The sequence below is a fragment of the Callospermophilus lateralis genome, chromosome 18, assembly GCF_048772815.1.
Source record: "Callospermophilus lateralis isolate mCalLat2 chromosome 18, mCalLat2.hap1, whole genome shotgun sequence".
Taxonomy (NCBI): domain Eukaryota; kingdom Metazoa; phylum Chordata; class Mammalia; order Rodentia; family Sciuridae; genus Callospermophilus; species Callospermophilus lateralis.
Window position 1 is genome coordinate 35,093,941 of NC_135322.1, and position 26,567 is coordinate 35,120,507.

Consider the following 26,567-nt stretch of genomic DNA (forward strand, 5'->3'; position numbering starts at 1 on the left):
GCGGCTGGGGTTGGGGGGTGGGGAGCGAGGCGCCAGGAGCTTCGGGGAAATGCAGAGGCCCTCCTGGTGCCGCAGGAACGTGGGGAGAGGTGACCCACAGGAAAGGGCCCTGCACTGAGCCTGGCCAGTGCCGCTGGGGAGGGACAGGAGGCCCACACTGCCCTGGAGAAGGACCAGTCCCAGGAGGGTCCTGCCTGGCTGGCTTCTCTACGTCCCCAGCTCTAGGGGCGGGGCCTGGCCACCCCAGGCCACTTCCGGTGCCCAGCTATTTAGTTCAGGAGCTTGGGCAGGGCAGGCCCCCCAGGCCCCACGGTCCTCCTGCATTGTCACAGGAATGAGCAGCCCTACTCTCAGAGCCCGGCACGTGACTGCAGCCACAGCTCTGGTCACAGCGTGCTGCCCTCGCGGTCTCCCTCGTCCTGCCCCCTCCGCATGGCCACCCCTCCCCCGTCAGAGCCCTCCTCCCATAGCCTGCTCCCCCAGATTCTTCTCGCCCTTTCTCCCTGCCGGTGGCTTCGCCAGCCAGGCACCTGCTCCACGCCAGCTGCAGGACACGGTGGGGACGGACAGCAGGGCTCCTCGCCTCTTGGCTCTGACAGTCCAGTGGGTGTGGAAGACCATTTTAGGATGGCGTCAGCCGCTGAGTTCTGTGGAGGACATTAGCAGGGTGGTCAGAGGAGCCTGTAGGGTGCAGGGAGGGCTCCCTGGAGGAGGAGGCTGGGCGCTGAGCGGCAGCTGCAGGCTGCAGGGCAGGGAGGGGAGGCTGAGCGCGAGGCCGCGGGGGAGCTGAAGGAGGCCGGCTGCCTCGCAGGAGAGACAGCTCGGGCCTGGGTCCACGGGGCCCGTCCACCAGCTCCAGAGGCCCTGGAAGGCAACTGTATTTGATTTTCTGTGCTGGAGGGACCTGCAGGCGGCTTGGTGTCATTCCTTCGCTTCCTGTGTTCTGGGTCAGCATGGCTGGGCTCCCCACCTGCCTCTGGTCCAGCACGGGGACTCCACGGTGTCCCTGGAGAGGCTCTGCTGCTGTGTCTCCTCCCGGGTCAGGGAGCACTCAGTAGATATGGTGGATAGATGTATGGGCCACGGTGTTCGCTGTCCGAGGCTGTCACAGAGCAGGAGAGCGTCGGCTTGTCAAGAGAAAAGGTTTTTTCGGCTCATAGGCTGCAGGTTCTAGCCCGTGTTTGGTTGGCCCTGTGGCCTTTGGCCTGTGGTGGGTGGCAGATGCTATGGGCAGAACCTCTCACCTCGTGGCCAGAGCTGGAGTCCTCCAGGAAGGCCCACCTTGGTCCTGGGGACCTTTGCAGAGCCCAGGGCCAGGGCCCCCTGCTACCTGCCTGCCCTCTGCTCCGCGGGCTGTTCCTCAAGGTGGAGTTGCCGAGGCCGATCCTTGACCCTGGGTCAGCCAGGACCTGCTGAGGCCACAAGGCGGGGCCCCGCACCCTCTACGGCTCTGATGCTCTGGGGATGCGGGGGGTGGACTTCCATTGCTTCACCTTCCTGGTGACCCCTCCTCCATGGGCTCCCCAAGGTGGCGAGAGAGAGGGTGACGAGCGCCGTGCGAGAGGCTCAGGGAAGGAAGGGGGGGGGGCAAAGAGCCAGGAGAGTCGAGGGGACCCCGAGTGAGGGCTGGAGCCTGGCTGGAGCCGGCAGCCCCCCCAGTTCGGTCAGACCCCCTCACGTGCCATCTGGTCCTTCCGAGGCTTTAGTTAAAACTAGAGTGAGTTGTCAGTATCCACGATTCCGAGGATTTTACAGAAGGTTCTGGGTTTCTGGCTTCTCTGAGATGACCCTCAGCCTGCAGAGTCAAGGGGCAAGTCAGCTGAGCTGAGTGACTGTCCTCCCGTGGGTGGGACTGGCTCCCAGACTGACCCCACCACCCAGCTCCCCCCGCCACACGCCCGGCCACGCAGCCCGGGGCTCCTCGGCCAAAGGAGGAAAGGGAGGTGGAGCTCACGAGCAGAAAACTGTCTGTGGACCTGGAGGACGGAGAGGAAAGATCTTTTCCAGAAGTTTCCAATATCATTTAAAGCAGAAGCTGTCCCCCCAAAAGACCCTAGCGGATCCCAGAACCAAGGGAGGCCTAGCCAGGGGTCTGGGACCCCTCACCCTCTCAGAGTCTTTGAGGCACGGATGCTGCTGGAGCCCAGTTAGGGTTCAGGGGTCACTGAGGCCCAGAGAGGAGACTTGGTCAAGTTCTCGCAGACTGTCTCCTAGGGACTGTCTTGGGCAGCTCAGACTGGGTGGCTCTGACACAGGAGTGCATCTTCAGGTTTCGGGAGTCGAAGCTGGAGACCCTAGCTGACCTGGTTGGTGGCAAGGGCTGCCCTCCCGCTGCCTCCTGTCGGGACGGAGAGTGAGCAGGCTCTGCCGTTTCCTCCTCTTCTAGGGGCACCAGCCCTGGAGGATTCGGGCCCACCTCCATGACCTCACTGGGCTTCAAATTAATTACAGCCAGCCCTGGTCAGTCGGCATAGGACGGGGAGGGCCAAGTCCGTACCCAGTAGGGACACATCTGCTTTTCCATTTTTTGCTCAGAAGATGTTCATCCAACCAGATGCTACCCGTGCCCCAGTTCCATGTTCCCTGGGCCCACCTCTCGGTCCACCTGGTGCTCTGGGGACAGTGCGCAGCCAGAGAGCTTCCTGTGGTGCGGGGAGTAGCTCAGCCCTTGCAGGACAGGCTAGAAGCACCGGGGTGTGGCACCCACGGGGCACCTTTTCTAGGGAGTGGGAGGGATGGGGCTGGTTTGTAAACCCACCACCCAGCAGTGAGGCTACTGGGGACAGATGGCACATGGTCCCTCAGAGTGCCCGGTGTCACTGGACCCCAGTGGCCTGTGGCTGTAACCTGCCCTCTGAATTTTTCTGAATACGTTTTTCTCCCTTCATCCGCGCTGCTCTCACTCCCGCTTCTAGGACCTCCAGATCCAGCCCCCCATCTATGCTTCTGCCTCCGTCTCTGCTTGGGGCGGCCGGGGGTCCCAGCAGTGAGCGCCAAGCAGGCCTGTGAGGGCGCTGTGCTGACCCTCGGCGGGTGTCGCTTGCTCCCTGCAGGACATCACCAGCCTGCTGCACACCATCTACGAGGTGGTCGACTCCTCCGTCAACCACTCCCCGGCCTCCAGCAAGACGCTGCGGGTGAAGCTCACCGTGGCCCCCGATGGGAGCCAGAGCAAGAGGAGCACCCTCCTCAGTCAAGCCGGTGAGGGACCGGCCATGTCCAGTGGGCGGAGCTTGCCTGGAGAGGGAGGGGCTCCCGAGCTCTGCCGGCAGCCACTCTGCAGCAGTGGGGGTCTGGTGGGTCCTTGGAGGGCTGGGGCGGGGGTGGGGAATGGGGGGTTCCCCAAGGGAGGCCCTGCTCTGGCACAGGTGTGCAGGTGGCCTGGGCCTGATAAGCAGCCAGCAAGGGGAGCTGGGGACGGCAGGGGCTGGCCTTGAAGGCCTGCTGAGGAGTCCCAGCAGGCAGTAAGTGGGACAAGTAGCTGCGAGACCCCTGTGTTTAGTGTCAGCTCAGGGACCCTTCCACGGAGTGGTGGCAGAGCTGCTGTGGGCAGTTTTCTGTGGCTGTGTGCCAGGCAGCCCTGGGCAGGGCCAGGAGCCAGCCACTCATCAGATGCTTCTTGTGCTGCGGGGGGACTCAGACCTGCAGAGCACCAGGCCCAGAGCAGAGACCAAGCCGGCTGAAGATCTGCGGAGCTGGGAGAAGAGGCAGCGAGCGCCCCTCAGGTATGGGAGGCAGGGACCCCGTGGCAGCCTGGTGTCCTGACACCTATTGAGCACCAGCTGTGTGCCTGCACCTGGGAGATTTCGAGCCAGAGGCTCTAGTCTGGCTCTCTTCGGGGGCCGACGATCTCGCACACAGCTCCACCATCAAACCTTAGAAAGCTGCGGAGCTGTGGCCCGTGTTGCTGATGCCGAGTCCCGTGGCAGTGCATGGGGTGGACGCAGCGTGGGCTGGGTGCCTGTGTACCTCCCCTCACTGTGGCCAGGGTTGGGGCAGCTCCTGGGACTCCCTGGGGTGGGGTCCCTGCTGGGTGAGGTGGCCTGTTCCCATGCAGTAAGACAAAGGCCCAAGTACCTCTCCTCCCTAGGGTGGCCTGGGACACGTTTATTTTCAGACATGGGGGGGGTTCAAAATTGTGGTAACAGCTCACGAGGCTGCAGTTATGTCACCTCTTGTCACTTCTGCACCTGCAAAGGGGATGGGAGAGGCTGTTTAAAGACAAGCCTTGAGTGACAGCAGAGCCGCAGGTGTGCAGCCAGTCACACCTGCAGGGTGGACAGCATGGAAGCACTAGATGGGGTCAGTCCTCTCCAGGAGGGAGAAGGCAGCTGGTCAGAGCAGGGCGTGGCGGGCAGAGGCCAGCTGGGGGGGTGCTGGCCTGCAGGAGGTGGGCAGACCACAGTGGAACTGGAAGGAGGAGCAGGTGGCCCAGCGTCCTGCAGGGGAGGAAGGAGGCCTGTGCCGGCACACTCACACACTCACACACTCACACATGCATGCACACTCACACACAGCTATAGACACAGTAATGTGCACACATGTGCACATCCACCCACACACACTGTCACACTCCTGATGCTGCCCGCTGATAGAATACACTTGTGCACATGGCCATGCACACAAATATAAGCACATGTGCACATGCACACACTTGTGAAAACACATATGCATGTGCACACATGTACAATGACATACATATTCACAGATGCAACCCCATACAGACACACACACACAAACACCCAAGACATGGAAATACACATACACAATGTAATCACATGCCCACACATAATCACATATATGCAAACATCCATCACACTTGCACACCACACATGTACACGCACACCTGCACACCAAACACACATAAGCTTACACAACAGGCACACACATAGAGAAACACAGAAGCACACACACACTCACACAGGAATCACACAGATGGATATACACATGAATATACATGCATAGCACATTGACACACACAACACATTTGTATCATGCACATGCATGCACACATCTACAGTTGCACACTAATGTGCACACACAAGTGCGCAGACATGCACCAACACATAAATATACACAAACCCATACACCCACCCCTCTCTTACACAGACATGACATTTTCAAACACAGGCAGACATATATATACATGAACACATTGACACATGTGGGCACAAACCACACACCAATGGCCACACACATTCCCACACATACACTGGTGCACACACACATGAGCTCACATCCACACAAATATACATGTCCAGATGCTCACCAATGCATGCACCTATGCTCACACATACCACATGTACACACACAAGTGTGTTCAGATACACATACCCACAACACACTGTCACGTGAATGCACATTCACATTTTCACACAAAGGCACACTCAGTCGTGCAGTCACGCGTATATATGCATATATACATAGACATGCAGACACATGTACACACATTCCTCTTATTCTCACATGCACACAGTTGCACACACATTCACAGGCATGTAGTTAATATGCACACATATACACTCATACACTAATAGACATGCGTGTACCCACACACTCATACAGATGTGCACTCATGCACACATTGGCATACTAACACACATATAGGCTTACATGCAATCACATGTGCACTCATGTAAACACACAGGCACACACATACCACACTCTAAGCCACACAACACCACACTTGCACACATGCTTATAATCACACATATTGCCCACACACACACATGCTCACACACACTGACATGCAGAAGCCTACACCCACACACACAATCCCACACCTGTACACACACCCAAAGCACACGCACATGCACACATGTACAGATACATATGCTCACACACAATGCACACATGCATTTGCTCACTCGCACACACTCTAATACCCACACACACATATGTGCTGGTGAGGCCCCTGGGTTTGGGCAGGTCGTGGAGTCTGCCAGGCTCAACACCAAGTGTGGGGGTTCCGCTGCCCCTGCCCCCTGGGAACCCAGGTACTGGCTGCCTGGCTACAGTGGGTACCTGTGGCTTGAGCCTGGTTTTGGAGTATCCTTGAATTCTCACCAATAACTCCACACATTTGCCTTTGGCCTGTTCAAGGGGAAACCCTCTCCACTCTTCCCAGCAACCGCAGGAGGCTGGCAGGGGGCTGTGTCTCGTGGGCAGGGTGGAGATGGAGACAGAGGTTGCAAAGAGGTCCCGTCCTCCCGTCCCCTCACTCCAGGACCCAGAGGGACGATCCAAGGGTCCAGCATTTGTCCTGTGGCCCTCTGGCAGCCTATGGGGTGCCCCCCCTCCCCCGGAGCCCAGTGCCTGATCCCTCACAGGCTTCCCTCACGGCAGGTTCCAGGGCGACAGCCGCCCAGAGCAGGCCGGCTGCTACCACCATTGCGTGGACGAGAACATCGAGAGGAGAAACCACTATCTGGACCTCGCAGGGATAGAGAACTACACGTCCCAGTTTGGGCCTGGTAAGGGACACCGGCATGGGGGTGGGTGCAGAGGGCCATGGCTGGGTGGGTCGGACGCACCATGTCCAGTGGTGGTCACTTCCCCGGGCTTTGTGGGGAGAAGTGGCTTTTACTAGGCAGATCAGAGACTCTGTTTGGAGGAGGGGACATTAAAAACATTGTCAAATTTAAAGTGATACATGCACAGATTGGTACAAAATCGAGTGTCTGAGGACTTAGAAGGTGATAAACAGTAATGGCTCCCTGCTCCGTCACCCCCGTCCCAGCTCTGCTGCCAATGTGGCCACTCTGGCTTCTAGTGACTCTTTCCCTACCCTGCCAACCACCCATCATTTCCCTCCTCCGGCTTCCTCTCCCTTTCCCCTGTGAAAGTCCTCCACAGTCTCCTCTGGGTAATTGCTTGGAATTCTTTCCTGCCCCAACAACCTTATTATCTCGTCTCTGTCACCATCTCTGTCCCCCAGCTCTCTCCCAGAGAAGAATTATTATTTTTGAAGACCCACAGCAGAACCGGTTCTTCCCACTTAGCAGATAGGAAGTTCCATTCAGAGTTTCCCTTCAAGGCAGCGAGGGGCATTGGGGTGGGTAGCCCTGATTACAGAGAGCTGCCTTTACCATGCTTGGGGTTCTTGGGGGTGGGGTCAGCCCCCTACACACTGTAGGTGCTCATGGAAATGTCTGTGGAATTGGTTTCTAGGCTCCCCGTCTGTGGTCCCCAAGTCAGAACTGCCCCCCCGCACCGGCAACCCCGCTCGATCTCGCTCCCACGAGCCAGAAGCCGTCCACGTCCCACACCGGAAGCCCCAAGGCGCGGACCCAGGCTCCTTCCACCTCCTTGACACCCCGTTCTCCAAGGTCTCCGAGCTCCAGCAGCGGCTCCGGGGCGCCCAGGATGGGAGCAAGCACTTTGTGAGATCCCCCAAGGCTCAGGGCAAGAGCATGGGTGCGGGCCACGTGGCCAGAGGAGCAAGAAGCAAGCCCCCTCTGGCACCTGCTGTCCCTGTGGTGTCCCCCTCGGCCCACCTGGCCACCAGTCCAGCCCTCCTCCCCACCCTGGCGCCCCTCGGGCACAAGAAGCACAGGCACCGAGCCAAGGAGAGCCAGCCGGGCTGCCGGGGCCTGCAGGCGCCGCTGGGCGCAGGCGCGGTCCTGGGGCGGGAGCACATGAGGGAGCTGCCCGCCGTGGTGGTGTACGAGAGCCCGGCCGGGCAGGTCCAGAGACACGAGCACCACCACCACCACGAACATCACCACCACTACCACCACTTCTACCAGACCTAGGCCCCAGGCCCGCGCCACATGAAGGACCCCCTCCCCAGGCATTATTCTATTAATTATTGTTATTATGATGACGATTGTTATTAATAATTATTGTTACTCCACTAATATTTAGCTGGCCTTCCTGTAGAAGATATATGGAAACACAGAACGAAATTTTTATTTATATGTTGTGGGGACTGCGTAACACCCAGGAAACGACTCGGGGCTTGGGAAGGGGCCCGCAGACGGTGCAGGCTCCCTCGGGGCTCCCGAGCTGCGGGGTCCCTGAGGATCGGCCCACACCCTTCCCAGCGCCGCGGGAGCCAAAACTCCACCCCACCCCAGTCCCTCTCTCCCAGGAGAACACCCTGCCCTGGTCCAGCTTCAGAGCGCCTCCGAGTCTCTGAGAAGGCCAACAGCTGCTACCTCTTACTATTCTTCTGATTCGATTTTGCCCTCAACCGATGGTGACATGCGACAAGGGATCTCAGTGGACTGCAGACACGTGACCTCCTTCCTGTTGTGCTTTCATGTCCCAACCTGGAGACCTTAGCGCTCCTTTCTGGAGTTTTCTTTCACGCCTTCCCAGTGGGATTCACACCCTCACCCCCAGAAGCCCCCTCTCTCCTGCCAGGCACCACAGGAGAATCCACTCCTCCTCCTCCTCCTTCCCCCTTCTCCTCTCTTCTTTTGAAAGACAGATGTCCACATATTTAAGGACCGTCCCTGAAACCAGCCTTCGCATTTTGGAAACCGCTAAAGAGAGAACCAGCCACATAAACACGTTGGTTTTCCCAGACGGAGCAGTCTGTGCGGTGTTGGTCGTGGGGACCTGGTGTCAAACACCTGTGCACCTGCGGGGTCCTCTGACAGCCTCTGTATCCGTAGGGAGACGCCGCCTCTCCGTGCCCATGTACCTTCCTATAAGTGCGCTCTCAGGTCCCGCTGCTGGTGGGCGGGCATCTGGTCTACCTCTCTGGATGCTTCCTGAGACCAGACGTGACCCTGGGTGCCTCCTGTGGGGCTGGATGGCCATCAGATACAAAGAGCCACTTGCCTCATCGGAGGTCCTTTTTCAAAATTTGGGCTCTTCAGATTGTGGAGAGACCTGCTGGGGCACAGATGCTTGAGGGGAAGAGAGACGGGGCCAGGGTTGGGATCCTGGGGCACTGTCCTCTGCAGAGAGGAGTTTGCTGGCGGGGACCTGGGAAGAGGAGGAAAAGGACCACTGTCCACCAGGCAGGGCCCGACCCAAAACATCACATACTCAAATTGGGCCCTTTGAGGAGAGTTTGGCGAAGGGTTATTGACAGAGTGAGGGCAAACATCCCGAGACACTGCAGAGCCCCAGGCCAGCACCCGGGGCCACCCCACCCATGGGCCTGAGGGAGGAGGGGCCATCCTTGTAGGGGACATGACCGAGGGATGCTGGGGCCTTCCAGGGGCAGGAAAATCCTGACCCACGTTCCTGCTGCTCTGGATTCTGTCAAGGCCCCCCGGGGCCGAGATCACCAGGAGCGGGGAGCTTGTGGGTGTGGCCACATGGGCGTTCTGGAGAGGGGACAGTGAATCTGCACTCCAGCTCCTCCTTCCTGCTGTTTTGTCCTGTGGCTGGGTCCTCCCTCCAGCGGGGGTTGGTGTGGTGGGGAGCAGCTGCGGTCACCCTTTCAGTAGTGCTTCTAGTTACTCGCGTCCCTGGGACGGAAGAAGACCATCCTCAGGACCCCCTCACAGGCAGGTGGTAGAGGCTCAGGCACCCCATCTGGGGCTCAGAAGGGTTAAGTGACTCTCTTGAGGCCACACAGTAAGAGGCGGGGCTGGGGCGCCATCTTCCGCAGAGTCGGGCACCCACTGCGAGAGGCAAGCCCCCCGGGGTCTTAGACTTCCTTGCTTGAGGCTGTGGGTTTCTGTCCAGTTGGGACCCAATGCAAACTGAGCTGAATGTAACCAGACACGGGGGAGGCAGGGCTGGCTTTGAGGTGATGGCATCCAGGTGTGCCTGAAGCTGAGAGGTGTCCTTGTTCTTCCCTCTCTGGGACGTGGACCCTGAGACCAGCTCTGGTCCCAACTGTTGGCACTCTGGGTTCCTAGACCAAAAGGAAAGTTTTCTGATTGGCTGGGCTTAGATCAGGTACCCACCCTGAACCAACCCCATGGCCCCTCTGGGTCACATGTCCACCGTGGCAGGGTCCTGGTCAGCACCGGAAGGCCGCAGGGGAGGAGTGCTGAGCAGACGGGCACTAAGGACCCTCTGGCCCAGAGGTGCCAGGACAGTGGACTCTGGCCAGGGAGCTGGGGTCTGTGGTCTTGGAGCAGTTCCTGGTCTCTTAGAGGAGGCCCCTGCTGCGTCCTTCTGCCCCTGCCTGTCAGGATTCTGTGGTTTCTTGGTAACTCTGATGGGCCCAACTTTAAAAAATCATTTTAGGAACAGCAACGTGCACATGGTAAACAATTCAAGTAGTTCCAAAAAAGCAGACTGTCCCTGTGGGGACAAGTCCCTGTCCCATCATCCCAGCCACCCAGTCTCTGGAGCAGCTTCCTGGAGCCTCCAGGGTCCTGAGCACAGAAGGGTCGCGAGTGCAGACTCGGGTGCGGAGCTGCTGGGGTGGAGTCGGCCGCTGTCTTCACAGCTCTGGCTTCAAGTGAAGGCTGGGCCTCCTTTCCGTTTCCCTTCTGTGAGCGCTGTTGAAGGGCTAGCTGACCCTCGTTCCCAGAATAAATGCATTTATATAAAATACCTCCCCATTCAAATTTTGTTGATTTTTAAAATTTTGCAAATGCAAAGTTTGAAACAGAGCGGGTACCAGTAACTGAGCGCACCTCCAGAGTTTGCAAATGGTGCCGATTTGTGATCTTTATTTCAGATCTATTTTTAAGAAAACCCTTTGGTGACTGCTGAACCCCTCCCGGCCCCACCCTTTTATTTTTACACAAGGTCTGGCATACTATGCATGCTTCTCTCCCTTTCCTCTGTGACCTGATGTGTTTGGAGAGTCCCCACGCCCTCTGTCACTGAGCCTGTCCCCTTCTCTGGAACAGCTGCTTGGCCTTGTATTGCTTAGAGGTGCTGTCACCTCCTGGAAGCCAGCATGTGGGCCATGTCCCACCCTGGGCTATGACAGACACACTGCATGGAGGGTCTTCTGTGTCTTGTCTCGGTGCCCCCCCAGGAGAGCCCTGGTGACGGAAAGTGACAGGAGGTGTTGACATGGAACTGCTGAACTCAGGAGCGAGTGTGATTTCAATTTTGATGCCATTGGAAGTGATCTCTTAAAGCGCTCGTACCAGTTAGTGAGAAACTGAAGGGAGGAGAGAGAAGAACCGGAGGAGGAGGTAGGGAGAGAGTAGGAGGGAGAAGGAAGGAAAAGCCCGTGGACCTGCGGTCAGGTTTGGAGCACCTCCTGCAGGCTGGGTGGGCACGTCTGACCCCAGTCCGGTGGACACTGCTGCTTCCCTGGCCCTGAGTTCCGAGCACGGGGCTCTCCTGGGGCCAGGGGCAGCTGCAGGGAGACAGGACTCCTGACGCATGGCACAGCTGGCTGGCAGGAAAATGCCATTTCCTCTGACATGTCACTGGGCTCAGAGGACACCTGGCATGTTCAAGGAGGCCCCGGCAGGGAGGGTCAGGGAGCCCAGTGGCCACTGCACAGAGGCCCAGCCGTGAGGTTCCACTTTTTTTTTTGGCAAAGGAAGCAGCCTGGAGCTATTTCTTTGGCCCCCTGGTCCCTGCTCCTTTCTCAGCATCCAGAGCTGGCACCATGGCTGAGCGGGGGGTGCACACAGAGGTGGCCCCGGGAGGCCCGCGCCTCAGCACCAGTTGTGACAGAAGCCAAGCTAATAACCTGGGAGGCTGCGGGTGCTCTGGGGACCGAAAGGGAGCCTCTAAAGTGGGCTCAGGGCCTGAGGCCACGAGGCCCGCCCAGCACCCTCACCACCTGCCCCACAGCAGATCCGGGGCACACGCCCTACGAGGCCCCCAGCAGCCTGCGCTTGTCCGCTCCTGCTCCCCAGCCGGCCTCCTGGTGCCTACCTGCCTGGCTTCCCGGGTCCCCGCTCCTCACAGGCTCCACGCTGAGTTTTGCAGAGCAAACAGATGGGTCAGCTACCTGCTCTTAGTCCTAAAAGCCACACCCAGAGCGCCTCCCCGTTGTTAGCTTTATCACCTCCCTTGTTGGGGGACATTAGCGCCTCCCTTGGTTGTCTCCCGCTTTGTCGGGACTGAGGTCTGGTTTTGGTCTCATCACCTCTCCAGCCACCAGACCTTTGAAGCCACCCCTTTTCAACTACTCCGGAGAGGCCCCCCGAGCGATTTTCCTGGTGATGAGTGAATTTCCCCACTGGGTCATCCTGCAGCCACATCTTCCTGTGGCATGAGAAGGGGGTGAGTGAGACCCTCTTTCAGGGGAAGCAGCTGAGGAAGAAGAGGCGGAGGCTGCTTAGGTGCCTTATCCCCCCCAGCTGGCCGTGTGGACGGGGTCCCCTCCACCCTTTTCCCACACGATGGAAGAATCCTGGTACAGTTAGTCTACGAGCCTGGCAGAGGCGAGAGGGCCCCTCCGGACGTGTGACCCCAGGCGTGACTTTGGCATGGAGCGGTCTGTTGGCAGTAGGTGCGGAGTGCGGAGCAGGGTGCTCACACCCGGAATTCTCATCCTGTGTTTCCGAATCTCCTGGGGACAGTTCTTTCAAAGACCAGCACCCGGTTCCACCTCTGAAGGCGCTGACTCACGAGTCCAGTGAGGCCCAGGCATTAAGGCACATCAGTCTCCTGGTGACATCCTGTATGGCTAAGACCCTTGCCCTTTCCCCAGATGACCTCAGAACACCCTTTTAAGAAAACACCTAGCTCCCCGTGCGGTTAGAGTCTCTAGAGAGCAGACACCCAGCCCACCCCAGAGATGAGGTGGGTCTGGGGGTGGGGACCCAGTGACAGTGCTTTAATAAGATCCCTGTGCCCAGGAAATGGTGTTACAGTGGGCCCATGGCCACGGTCCAAGGATCCCAAGCGCCTGTCCCTTGAAGCAAGCAGGATGGGATTCAGACTGCGTGGCTGGAATGTGGCCGGAGAGCCGCGAGTCCCTGGCCTTCCTCCACGAGCCGGCCTGTTCTCTCCCTAGATGCTCTGCCGTCTGGCCCTGAGTAACCCACGTCTCCCCTTATCATAAACCCACAGGCACCCCAAGGGAGCCAGATTTAGTGAGGCTGAAGTCTTCCAGCTAGGGTGGCCTGAGTGACCCCTAGTGTGTGGACCACCCAGTCCCTACCCGCCCTTGGCTCGGAACAGAGACCTGGAATAGGGTGATGTGACTGAGCTCTTAGGAACCTCCCTCCCCAGTGGCTCACGGCCTTGGGGGCCCGGCCAAGGCCAGCGCTGGGGGAGAAGCTTGGCACAGTCACCAGTGTGCCCACCTGGCTGCGCCGCAAGCCCAGGCTTATGGGGTCCTGTCCTGCCACTCTGGGAGTCTGCTTTGGGGGTCACCTCTGGCACCCCGTTCAGAGAGCCCTTCTAAAGCCCCCATCAGCAGAGAGGGACAGTTGGGGAGGCCATTAGAGGCTTAGGACAAACAGCCTCAGGGAACCGTCAGGGCCTGGGAACACGCACAGGGTGGATGACCGGGACCCCACCCCCACCCCTCGCCATCTCTGAGGGTAACAAGCGGAAGAGGACCATGGCCTCAGGGCCCCCCAGCACTGACAGGATTGCTCCTGGGTCCCCCTGGGCCTCTGACCAGCTCTCCTAGATGTGCCTGATGGGAAGATTCTGGGTGAATTCATCAAAACTATCTCCACGGTTTCTCCTCTGCAGCGAGGGCCCGGAGCCACCTTATATGTTCAGACAGTGGGTGGCAGTGGGCAGGGGGGTTCAGAGCCCTGGTTTGAGGGGTACCTTCCCCCTGGCCTGCAAAGCCCTGCAGGAAGGACCTCTGGGAGTCGCTGCTCTTTCCTTAGGGTGTGGCATACAGTAGGTGGTTAATAAGTGGAAGAGACGGAATGGGAGGGAAGGAGGTGGGAGGGAGGGGTGGAAGGGCTCATCTCCTGGGTGGATCAATGGATCATGGAGTCATGACGCCTTCCGGCCTGTGAGGCCTTGATCTAGGGTTTCACGGAGCAGGAACGTTTCAAACGCAAGTTTGGAAAAGCAGCACCACAGCGCCAGCTCTTAATTTTGTTAAACAAGGACACGAAAGCAAAAAACAACTTGCAGTCTCTACTTTTTCTTTGGTACTGGGGATGGAACTCATTGCACTCGGCCACTGAGCCCCAGCCCCAGCCCTATTTTGTATTTTATTTAGCGACAGGAACTCTGGGGTCCCGAGTTGCTTAGCGCCTCGCTGTTGCGGAGGCTGGCTTTGAACCCGCCATCCTCCTGCTGCCGGGACCAAGGGAGAGCACCACCGCGCCCAGCCTGTCGTCTCTTACCATTTAGAGAAAAACTTCATTAAAAAAAGGAAGGTCTAATTAGTTTTATTTAAAAAGAAAATGTCCTCATTGTGTTGATTAGTGTCCTCCCATCCCCCAAATCAGTCAAAATCTGGTCAGGTTCATTGTGCTTTTGAGCAACAAATTGGATTGGGCCAGGATGACTCTGGTAGAGATGGGTGAACCGAGGTCTCGGGAGGGGAGTGGCCCAGATGATGACGTCCCTGGGCTCAGCCCGGTCCACTCTGAGGTCTCTTTCCAGCCTGCGGCCTCAGTTGCCTGCTGAAGCATCTGGAGTTGGCTTCTGTGACGTCCAGGCAGGGCCTTCCACGGCCTCTGTCACTGGTCAGGACTGCAGAGGCCATGATGGCCCTGCTTGTATGCGTGGCCCCAGCGGCAGCCAGGCCATTTGGGTCCTGTCTACTGGTCCAGCGGTTGACCACGTCCCTTGGTGCATGGCAGAGCGGTCAGGGCAGGGTCGGGGCAGGGCTGGGGCCAATTTGCCCAGAGCCACTCTTTCCAAGAAGCCATGGGGTCTGGAACTCAGGCCCACCCCTCCCCTTCCCGCTGCCCGCCCACTGTCCCCCCCCCCAGGAGCTGGGGCCACCCTAGTTCGGCCCCTCGACACGTCACATGGGACCTATCGGGGCTTCCAACACTTTAAATGAATTTTTGAATCCGAAGTTCTTGCCTAAAAATCTAGATTGTTTTTACTTGTAAAAGTCAGAAAATAAGATCCATTTCCAGGGTCACGTTCATGAGAACTGTCTGCAAGAGCTGAGCATCGTTCACCCCTGCGAACGGCGCCCACCTTCCAGCACCCAGGCCCTTCCTCCTGTCCACCTGGGTCCTCCTCAGCCTGGCCCTGAGGCCCCCGGGTCATGGCCCCTTGGTCCCTCACCTCTAAGCCTTTGGGGTCAGTGGCACCAATTTTAAATGACCAGTTGAGGGGAGGGTTGTAGAGACAATGGCCAGGGGGGCGTTGGGGATAGGGGAGGACTTCCGTGGGAGGACTTTGGGGAACGTCTTGGGGAGCCTCACTCACAACATAGCCCCTTAGGTGGGGCACCTGGGGAAGGGTCCCCGCCTGGCGAGGCTTGCCCTGCCCTCCTTGCACAGGCGCAGGTGGGGGAAAGAGTACCACCAAGGACACCTGGAGTCCCTGTGGCAGTGCCACTCGGTGAGCTGCTCACTGTGGCCGGTGGCTTCCCCGCTCTGAGCCTCAGCTATTTCCCTGTAGGTAGGTCTGATGAGCCTTGCGTGGCTTCAGCTCCAGGGTGTTTGGAGGTTTAATCCAGGCAAGAAATGTGGGAGGAGGTGCCGACATGTGGCGCTCCGTGGATGGACGTCCCGCCACCTTGGAGAAGGGGGCAGAGGGACTGATGCTCTGTGGGGGCTCAGGGTGCTCACGAGGGGACCCAGCACTGCCCTGTCCAGGTCAGGCACGGGCTACGACCCCTGCAGACCCAGGAGGACGTGGTGCCACACGCTCTGGGCCTGATGTCTCCTGTCCTGCATGTGCGGCTCAGTGGTTAGAGCCTGAGGCGGTGACGGATCCAGAATACAGGCTTGGGTGACATAGGGACTCTGGATCCTAGTTCTGCCAGTTACAAGCTATGTGACATTGGACAAGGGACCTGACCTCTGTGTGCCTTGGTGTCCTTCTCTGCAACGGGGCTAATCAGAGTGGCTACCTTGCTGAACTGTTGTGAGGACCTGCTTCACAGGAGGAGGGACACGAGAAGGGACAGGCGGCTGTTGGCAGAGTGCGGCTTGGGGTGGGCCCCCCATAAACGGCAGCTGCTGTTGGGGGCTGTGACCATGCAGGGCTTTGGGGAAGGGGGTAGTCCTGATGGGCTGCAGAGCCCCCATGGGGCAGCTGTGGTGGCCTGCCACCTCTGCCTTGTGCTTAAGCCACTCCACCTGCCCTCTGCTTTTCCAGGGTCATGGGGTCACTCCGTTCCTTCCAGGCCTGATTTGATTGGGCTGGAATTGGACAAGCCCCTACCTCTCTGGGCTCCAAATCCCACTTTTGCACAATGAGATCCCTTTGGCCGTGAAGCTGGACCGTGTGAGTGACAGCTCTGAGCCCTTAAAGGATCCAGCAATGGGGGCTGCCTCTGGAACTGTCCCGCTGCCCCACACCTGGGACTGCCCCTGCCCCAGAGGAACTGGCCCAGGTCCTGAGCCCCAGGAGTGCTGAGGAGTCCTGACCGCAGTGTCTACCACTAAGGGCCACCTACTGTATGCTCGGCCTACATCTCACACCTTAGGACAGCCTTGGAGGACACCCAGGAGACGGAGCCTCAGGCCAGCTACCAACGCGATCAACGCACCGGACCCTTGGCTGGCGCAAGTTCAGGTTTAACACAGGTTGACACCTGTCCATGGGGACAAGCTCTTAGCCACCTGACCCTCCTTTCTCATAAGCCAGTGGGCACTGACAGAGATTGACAGGCCCATCCTGCTCCGGCCAGGCGCATGGAGGTGTGAGAGGGGAGCCCGTGAGCTGCGCCGCTGGCCAGGCTGGGTTCTCACGATGCCTGCAGCGCCCTTCATGCACGATGCCAGTCGTGGCTGTGCCTATGGTCACACACTGGGTGCTGGTGTTCTGAGAGCTGCCCTGGATGCTGAAGTAGCGAAGATCAAGCCACCGCTCCCCAGGGGAACACAGGGCGAGGCTCCTGCCAGCCTCTGGTCACAGCACTGTCGCCAGGCAGCCGCTGCATAACCTGGTTTGATGTGTGCTGTTTCAAGACCCCTTGCTCCGTGGCCGGTATCCCCCTCACATGGCTCTGTATCCTGCCCACCGAGCGCATCTCCCACCTGCATTTTCTCGGCAGGGCACCGCGCAGCCTCCTTGTGCTCAGGACACCAGCAGCACCTCAGCCCAGGCCTGGGGCCATCTTAAGGAGCAAAGCCACCAGCACAAAGCACAGTGGCACTACATGGGCCACGAAAAGGACATTTGTTCATGAGACTAAAGTTCTGGCCCACGTTGGCAGGGAACGTGCCACCAGGCGGTTAGAGATTTCTAGGCTCTCCTGTGCCTGCGCACAGCCGTGGAAAACCCACAGATACTGAGTTTGGAATCGCAGAGACATTCTGGAGGGGGGTGCGTCCCCAGTGCAGCCTCAGTCCAACCCGGCTCCTCTGTGCGGACTTGTGGACGCCTCTCGATGACCTGGTTTCCACCAACGCTCCAGCCTGCTCCCCAGATCATTTTGTAATCCCAGGAGCCCAGTGAAGATGGGTGCCTGGGAGCCACTCTCTCCTGACCTCCCAGTGCCGTCCTCAGCCGGCCCTGGCACCTGGCCTCTGTGGGCACCCAGTGCATCTGGCGACTGGGTTTATGAATGCAAATGGGAAACGCCACGTCCCTCTCACGGGATCCCAGTGCCCAGACTCATTAGCATGTTGACGCCACCAGACGGGAGTAGCAGTGTTTGCGGTGACAAAATCCCAGAATCTACTGGAAACTTCTGGGGATGTGGAAGAAAGGGATGGCATGGCTGGGGTCTGCCCTGGTTCCCAGCCCTGTCCAGGGGCAGGGGCCCGGGTGGCCTGGAGTGGCTCAGGTCCCCTGGCCAGATCCTCTCCAGATGGAGGGGCCCCTGGCTATCTGAGCCAAGGTCAGTCGATTCCATTTCCTCTGTCCTCAAAAAGCAGCATCTGATTGTGATTTGGCTCAGAAATTCTGGCCAAAATATTTCAGTGTGACCTTTCCTCCCTCCCTCCCTCCCTCCCTCCCTCACTTCCTTCTCTCCCTCCCTCCCTCTCTTCCTTCCCTCATTCCTTCTTTAGGGGAAAGAATTTGGCCTTCAAATGTAGCACTGCTGTGCAAGTCGGTTTCTGGAACGTGACCACCCCCAGCTGGAAGAAGCTACCAAATCGAGCTTCTCTCCCTGGGCCGTACCCATCCCACATCCATCTCCACAATCTTCTGTCCATTCATGTTTTTGAATATTGAGTGACCAACTACTATGTGCTCGGCACTAAGTGAAACAGACCTCGCTCCTATCTACCAGGAACTTGCAATCTTACACGGGGACCGCTGTCACACAAAAGTCACATTGTTATCTACTGTGATCCTTTCTGGGGAGATATGTGAGGAAATAATAGAGGGGATGTGATTGAGTTAGGGGCAGGACAGGGATGCTCTGGGGAAGCAAAAGTTGTGCAAAGGCCCTGAGGTAGAGGAAGGATGAGCCATTGGATGAACAACTGGAGGTCAGGATGGCAGAGCATAGGTGGCAACAGAAATGCCCAAGGTGGACAGGGCTGTGGTGGGCAGTCTGCTCTTCACCCCCAGAGAGGCATCCAAAAGTTGGAGGGTCAGCAGGGGGAGACTGGATGTGACACTCTGGCCACTGTGTGGAGAAGGGACTAGAAACTGCCACTTGGAGAGGGGACTCTCATTCCTAGGACGCTACAAGGACTCATGGGTATAAAAGTTGTATGTGGCATCCTTACTCTCCCAAGTGTTCCGGGCCCACTGGTTCGTCACCCTCTGGCATGGGCAGCATGTCCCCTGCTGTTGAGCAACATCTTGAATCAGGGAGGGGGGGGCAAAGGCAGAGACGGAGAGGGAGAGGCCGGCCTCGCCTCTGGTAATTGCTGAACTGGCCCTGGCGGAGGCAGAGGGGGAGCGGCTGACTTCTGTCCCTCCGCCCGGGAGAGGGGAAGGAGGCCTGATATTGACTTAAACGTGGGGGATTTAAAGGCCCCGTGCTCCCACTTTGAGCTGCCTCCTCACAGACAGCCCGGGACCTTTGAAGTCGGCCGGGCCCAGTGGGGAGCGGCTTCTGCGGAGACAAGATGCTCTCGGGGCGGGGGCCGGGCCGGGCGGCGCGCTCTATTAGGCATGCTCCAGCAGAAAGGAAGGCGAATCCAATGATAATGTACATCTGTTTCAGGGACTTTATAGGCTTTGAACATTTTTTATGGGCAGATAAGTGGGTCCTTTTCTTACCATAACTTAGAACTTCAAAGCTGAATGTGTGGATAATGCAAATTGCTGAAATATGAGATTTTCCCTACAAAGAGGTTTCCAAAAAAGACGAGGAGGAGGAAGGGGGGGGCGAGAACGAAGGCTAATTGATGCCACAGTCTTTCATGTTCACGGCGAAAACGGGACAGAAATTGATTTTTATGAAATAAGAAATTGATGGGAGAGACATCAGGTGGCGGCCTGATGCGGCAGGTGCGGGGGCCGGGGGCGGTCGAGGGCCCGGCTGAGGCTCTGCCCCAGAGACACAGCCTCCCTCCCCTCTCTGGGAGCCCGCCCTGGTAATGGGGGCACAAGGATGCTTCAGTGCCAGCCAGGGCAGCGTCGGCGCAGGGCTGGGAATGCCCAAGGGGGCCCCGGGGTAGGATGGCTCCTCTGGGTTGGGGGAAACCAGGAGGGGCCTCCTGGAGGAGAGAGGCTTTGGGGTGCAGGCATGATGGGGCACAGCATTTCAGAGGGCACCCCCTGGCTCACGCTTAGGGACATAGTAGACGCTCAATAAATGACGGATGACTGAGAACCGGTGAGGAAACAGGACCAGTTGGCACGGGGGCGGGGGGACCCACTGTCATCCCTTGATTCCACACACTCACAGTGGAGGGTTCTTACGGGAAAGGGGAAGGACATCCTTGTGTTCCTGACCCTTTCTGCCTGGAGGTGACTGGACTCAGCCAGGCTGGGCAAAGCTGCCACCTTCACCTGGGACTGGTTCAGAAAGGTCATGTGACCCTGTTCCAGCCTCAGTCCCTGAGGACGCTGAGGAACTTGTAAGATGCTCTCACGGCGCGGCCATCCTGCCACCAGCCTGAGGATCGCAGGGTGGACGGTGAGACCGGGCACCTGGGAGCCATCACTCGTGCAGGACTGGCAGTTTGGCTCTTCTCAGATGCAGATCCTGAGACGAGGACTTGGACACAGGCCATTTATTTTGAGGGGAAACCCCGGGGAGAGACAGAAGGAAGGACTCGACTGGGCACTCAGCTGCCCCCTGCTGCCCCCAGGGCTCTGCTGCCACATGCGGCCCGCCAGCTACAGTAGGGGCAGCCCCTGCAGCTGGGCACAGGGTGCTCAGCGGCTCTTTGGCAAAGAGTGGTGGGTCTCGGCAGTTAAAGTGGAACCAGGGCTCCAGTGACGGGGACAGGGGCCAGTTGCGGACCCTGCTGTGACTTGGATGGCATCCTGGGCTGGGCCAGTCCATGGTGGAGGCGCTCAGAGGAAAAGGTGAGCCGTTCAGATGTTTCCAGGAATTCCTGGGGAACCGTCTGAGATTTGGGGTCTGGTGTCTCAGTGACCCCAGAAGGTTCCAGGTCTGTAGGCAGCAGAGTGGGAGGCACTTGGGGGAACTCTAGGGAGGCTCGGCCTTTGCCGCTGCCTGACGCACTGCCTGTGTCCTGGGGGCGCCCCACTCAGCCTGTCCCCCAGGTCTCAGTGCGGTGACAAAGTGACATCTCTTCTATAAGCCCACTTTTCCTTTCTTCTGTGGCCACTTGCCGCAGTCTGGCTGGGCACAATTCACGAGCCACTTGTCAAGCAGAAACGAACTTTATTTTTAGAACACACACACACACTGCACCCTGCCAGCTCTTCAGGAATTCCCTCAGAGCCCAACTGCCACCACCCGCTTCTGGCGAGCCTCTCAACCCCCACTCCTCCCGCTCTTGAGGCTGATTGGCTGAGTCGTGTGGGCGGAGCCAAAAGTTCCCCAATGAGCAGCTCTGTGGTCTGAAAGGGCGGGGAAACAGCCCAATGAGCATCACTGCAGAGGAGCCAATCAGCTAGCAGCTGGAAGTTTGCTGGGGCCGCTATGAGCCAATCAGCTGGAAGTTTGCTGGGGCCTCTTTGGCTGTGGCTCTCAACAGCCACTCACTCTATGGGGCCACCCCTCTGTCCTCTCACAGCCCTCTTGGCTCCTCCCCACTCGCTGCCTCCCCGGTGCCCACCGTCCACTCTGCACCTCCACTTCCTGCCCACTCTGGTGCCAGGCGTGGTCTGGATCTCCACCCTCTGCTGATGCCCAGTCTCCACCACCTCTGGCTCTCTGCCCTGTCCACCTGGAAAAAGTGGACTCCCGGGCTCTGGGGTCCAAGGGACAGTTGTCAGTAACCCACCAAGTGGCCCTTGGCTTTCTGTCCCTAACTCTGCTGGACATTCAGTGGCTAGTTTCCTTGGCTCGCGGGCTCTTTTTCATGGTGCCGGCCGTGCCCTCCCTTTCAGGACCCCCTTTGTCCTTGGCCTTGTGCACAGGCTGCTAGTTGGCCCCCGTCTATGTTCCCTTTCTCCCTGTGTAACAGGACTTTTGAAGAATAAAAAATATTCTTCTCAGACTCTTGCACCTGAATTCTGGTCAATAGTAAGTGGCAGCTCCTGGGAATCTTCCTTAAAGATAGCTATTTATATCACTTGTGATCTCTTTTCTTCCCTGTTACTTCTTCCATTCTGCCGTGTGAGAAGCAAATGTGATGGCTGGAATCTTAGCTACTGTTTTGGACCATGAGGACGAACATGTACTGACTACCACCCAGTTGTGCTAGGTAGTGCAGTGGGACAGGTTGCCAAGAGACCAAGGAAGACATCTGGAGATGGGAGGTGAGATATAGGGTTTATGGAGGAATGGTCTTGGGAGCTCTAGTGGCAGCAGGCTGGACAGGTGCTTCCTCAGGCAGTCCAGTGGGGATGGGCTGAACAGATGTACCTCTGTTGGAAGCACTGCCTCTGGAACCTTGCTGGAAAGTGGCTCCTGGGTAGGACTTCCCTCTCCGTGGTACCATCTGCAGGACCTTGCTTTGCTCCTGGTCTGAGCAGCACCCAAGAGGCAGCTGCCCTGGCGTACGTGCAGAAAAGCAGCCTCTGCCCACGGCACTGCCTTGCCTCGCTCCCAGCGCACCTGAGAGACCGTCAGCGTCCTCCCAGTTGACCAGGGCGTTCCTGCCCCTGTCCTGCTCTCCTCGTTCCCCTGCCTCGGCCAGGTTCCTGGGGACGAAAGGGGCCTTCCAGGGACATGTGTCTCTCTGCCCTTTCCTTTAAGGATGATGCAGAAGACAGCACCCTAGAGAGGGTGAGGGGGCTGGAGAAGCCCCCGTCCCTGGGGACCTGGAGGGACAGGGCCTCTATTCCAGGCCTGGACAGGGCTTTTAGGCTGTGCTGTGAGGGGGATCCTTGGAACCGTTCTTGCTGCCAGACCAAGTCCAAGGGGAAGCGGCTTTCCTGACTCCCGCGGTGAGACTTCCTCCAGCCTCTGGGTCACTGCTGGGGTAGCTCTGCCTCATCCTGCTTTTGTAATGGCGTCACACCTGGGCACCAGGGACCTCTCTGTGATGTCTTTGCAACTTCCCGTGAATCTATACTTACTTTAAAATAGAGAGTCTGAAGAACAGGGACCTTGCTCAGATCTTGTCCCTGCCCCCCGCCCGCCCCCACCCCCATCTTGTCTGTGAACTTACCTCCTGGGGTCCCATCTACTCCCAAGGCCCCAGGGCCCCTCTAAGCTGCCGTCAAGGACACCCAACTATCTGCCCCACAAAGCCCATCATCCACCCCAAACCTGTTCAGCAAATGGCATGACGACCTACCAAGTCGCCCAAACCAGAGGCTCAGGTTCACCCTGGTCTCCCTCCCCCACATCCCCAGCCCTGGGACCAGGATCTTGGGTTCCGCCACCTAAAACGATGTCGACTCTACCAGCCCCTCGGTCCAGCTGCCCGTTCTCTCCCAGGTCTGAGGGCAGCTCGCTCTGGAGAGCACTTGTACTCCTCGGGCTGACCAGGCAGTCCCGCTCGCCTGCGCCCCTAGGTGAGCGCCCCCATCCCAGGATGTGCTGCTGGGTCCCAGCCTGGGTTCCCCAAGCAGTGCCTGAGCGGGGCTGGGGACAGAGGGGTTTGTAGAGCGGTGCTGGCGGGAGGGGCCTGGGACCCAGAGCCAGGTGGCAGGAATGTCGCTGAGGTCACTGCTGGGGGCAGTGGCCCTCCAGGACCAGGGCAGGGTGCTCTCGGGGGAAGACGTGCTGCAGCAGTTTCTCCTGGTCCTGGCCTAACCTTGGGGTGCCCCTGGGGTGTCAGCGCCCCGCACTTCCCGCTGGGCAGCCAGAGGACTTGGGAGTCAGTAGGCCTGAGGTGGACGCTGCTGACTGGACGACCCTCTGAGCCTCCCCTGGGGGCCGCTGACGCCACCATGTCCCCAGTCACATCCTCCGGGCCTTGCCTGACCCCTCCCAAGCCTTTCGCTCAGTCCCATGTCGCAGCCGCTCCCTGTCCTCAGTGCTCAGCCGTGAAGGCCTTTAGGGCATCGTGGGAGGAGGGGACAGGGTTGAATACAGCTGTGTGGAGCCAAGATGGCAGAGGGGGCCGCAGGCGACACACAATCACTGACCGCCAGGCAGGTTGAGTGCCTGGGTGGCCGCCAGGCCCAGCGCGAGGCGGGAAGGCCGGCGCTTCCTTGTGCTGGGCTTTCTGAGAGACCCTCGCCCCAAACCCCAGGGACAACATCACCCCTGGGCAGAGGGTGCCCATGTTGCCCTCACCACAGGCCATCCACAGATGAGGAGGCCAGGCCGGGAGGCCGGCGGTGGCCTGAGCACTTACCCAACCAGGTCAAAGGCCCCTCCCCTCCCCTCCCCTCCCCCTCCATCCCCCTTCCCCTCCCCCTCCATTCCTCTTTCCCCTCTCTCTCTCCCTCCCTCCCTCCCTCTCTCCCTCCCTCTCTCTCTCTCCCTCTCTCCCTCCCTCCTTCTCTCTCTCCCTTCCCCTGTCCTCCCTCCTCCTTCCCTTTTCTGAGTACCTCTTGACCACCCAAGCAGCAGTGTCTATGGTGGCCATCCATCGCGTCCACTCCCATCCCATTGGCCATAAAGGAATCACGTGGCCAAGGCCATCACATTGACTCCATCCCATTGGTTAAAACCAGCCACATGGCCAAGGGCATCCCCCTGGCTCTCACCCCATTGGCCAAAGCGAGTCACATGGCCAAGTCTGTCACACTGGCTCTCATCCCATTGGCCAGAGTAAGTCACATGACCATGCCCACAAGCCATGAGGCAGTGGCCCCAGCCAGGCTAAGAAGGTGAGGAGCGGACATCCCTGGTCAACAGTGCCACGGCTCGAGGCCCAGCATGGCTGCCGAGTTGCTCGGTGGTTCTGAGAGATCCATTCTCCCTTTGTAAACCTTGGTTCGTGCGTCTCTGCCATGGGGTCAGTTCTGCCATGAGCCGCTGGCCAGTACGAACAGGGGAGGTGCCCGGGTGCCGACAGCGAGCACGGGGCTGTACACAGGCCAAAGCTGTGCAGAGGGCCACGGTCATGGTTTCCTGTCCTTGCTGCCCAAGACACGCTGGCTCGGGTGCAGCCTGACCAGGTACCGTGGACGGCCGCTGCCCAGCCCCACTGCCTTTGCCCCTCCCTGCTCACACACACCGTGGGACACTCCTGAGACCCTCTGTGGCGTCCCAGCTTATGGAGAATTGGGACTGGGCAGGGCTCTCCCGATAACCAGTCCACCCAGCACCCCCTGCCCCCGCCTCAGATGCAGGGATTAGAGACAGAAGAGGACAATTTCCTGATAAAACAGAGTAGGCAATTACGCTAATGAAGGATCATTTTGCTGATTTGAAAACTATAATTAATAGGCATTCAGTGTATGTTTAGAAGCCTGGTGGGCCCGGGAGCCAGCGTCACACTCAGTGACTTCCTACATGCTGCCTAACAGACAGGCCCAGATGCTGCTGCGGCCCCTCAGGAGAGCCTGGCGCGGGGCTGCTGGGTGATGAAGGATGCCACTCGCTGTTTCCTTCAACGACACCCTTTCGGAGATGTCACTTATCATGTGCGCTTTCATCTTTGGTTAAATGGCATGTGGCCCCAGCTGATTCAAACCCCTCCTGGTTTTAATCAGCGACTCGGGATCATGGTGGCTGTGGTGGCCCTTTGGTCTCATGGTAACCACAGCTCTGTATGGAGATGGTGGTGAGGGAGCTGGGTCCTGGGTGGCAGGACGGCCACCGTGGCCCTTCTGGGGCCACCTGGACTGGGAGGCAGTTTCAGGGAGGCCGTGGAGGCCGGCCGGGACTGGCTCCTTTGGTTCTGGCCGCTCTGTCGCTGACCTTGGGCTGCAGGAATCCGACTCACTGTGGCCATTATCTGTATGATTCCCATTGTACAGAGGGGAAGGCTGAGGCTCAGCCAGAGGTCGGAGCTGAGTAAAGGTGGCTGGGAGTCGGGAGGATGGGGAAGGGGGACGGAGACCTGGGGCGAGGGTCTGCCTGGTCCTCCTGCTTCTCTGCCGTGAGCTCTGTAGGGACGGAGACCTGCCCTGCCCCTTGCGATGGCCTCAGACCTGAGCGCGGCCTCGGCTCTAGGTGGGTCCTCAGCAGGTATTTGGTGGGGGGACGGGTGAGCCAGGGGAGGTGCCTGAGTGGGCGTGCGTAAGAGCCAGTCTGAGTCCTTTCTCCTTTCTCTGCCCCTAGAGCTCAAGGGACAGAGACCTGGTGACAGGCCAGGAATTGGGAAGGCGCGCAGGGGTTGCTGAGCCTGTGCATGAAAGGGAAGCTTCCGGAGAGGTGGCCGCGGGCCTGGACTCTGTGAGCTGGTCACTCACCGTGCTGAGTGCAGCCACCGAGGTTCCCGCTGGTCCCCTGCATTTACACTTAGCCAACTGCTGGGAACCGGCCTCGCCCGGAGGCCCATTGCTGACCTGGAGTTAGGCAGCGAGTTAGGCAGCGAGGGAGGCAGGAGGGCTCCCTGATGGAGGTGGCTCCCCAGGAGGCCACGGAGGCAGAGGGACATGAGGGTGGTGGCCATGGTCCTTTTGCCACCTCGTTTGGTGCCGGCCTGTGGAAGGAGGCCTCAAGTTCCTGCTCCGGTCTCCAGCGGCAGGGGATCTCGGAGACACCTGTCGCGGCATGACCCGAGCTCCCCACATCTGTGCGCCATGATGGACACCTTGCCCTCTTCCCCAGGCACATTCAGTTTATTTAGATGTCTCCGTCAATCAGAGCCGCTCACGCCTCCCTGGGCACCAGGGTCACCCACAGATCCCTGGGTCCCACCTGAGCGTCTGAGGCAGGGCGGAGAGTCTGCGTCTCTAACTAGCTCCCAGGTGCCGCTGCTGCTGCTGGTCGGGGCCCACTGAGCAGGCTTCCATGTCTCATCTGGACTCAGGCCTCGAACAGCGGTTCTTCCAGAGTGTGGAGTCCTGAGCCTGGGAGCGGCTGAAATGAAGCCTAGCAGTGTGGCTGGATGGAGAAACTATGCCAAGTTCTTAGGGGACAAGAAAGGGGGCACTGTAGGAGGGACTGAAGTGCCTGAAGACACATGCTCAAGTGGTAAAAGAGGAGAAGAGGGAGAAACCTCAACTAAGCCAAAAGCCGTTTGCTGATCCCCATTCAGGTGTGGCTTGATCTAAGAGCTTAAGATCAT

The 26,567-nt window shown here is 58.8% G+C and overlaps 1 protein-coding gene across 1 annotated transcript in view; it reads left to right on the plus strand.

The window, feature by feature from the left end:
• Nkd1 (NKD inhibitor of Wnt signaling pathway 1) overlaps nt 1-7,754 on the plus strand; it is a 77,827-nt gene extending 70,073 nt beyond the window's left edge. Inside the window, exons 7-10 of the mRNA XM_077105864.1 lie at nt 3,054-3,201; nt 3,641-3,725; nt 6,346-6,473; nt 7,171-7,754. Of these exons, the coding sequence (XP_076961979.1) occupies nt 3,054-3,201; nt 3,641-3,725; nt 6,346-6,473; nt 7,171-7,754 (945 nt within the window). The remainder of the gene's footprint in view (nt 1-3,053; nt 3,202-3,640; nt 3,726-6,345; nt 6,474-7,170) is intronic.
• The last annotated feature ends 18,813 nt before the right edge of the window (nt 7,755-26,567 follow it).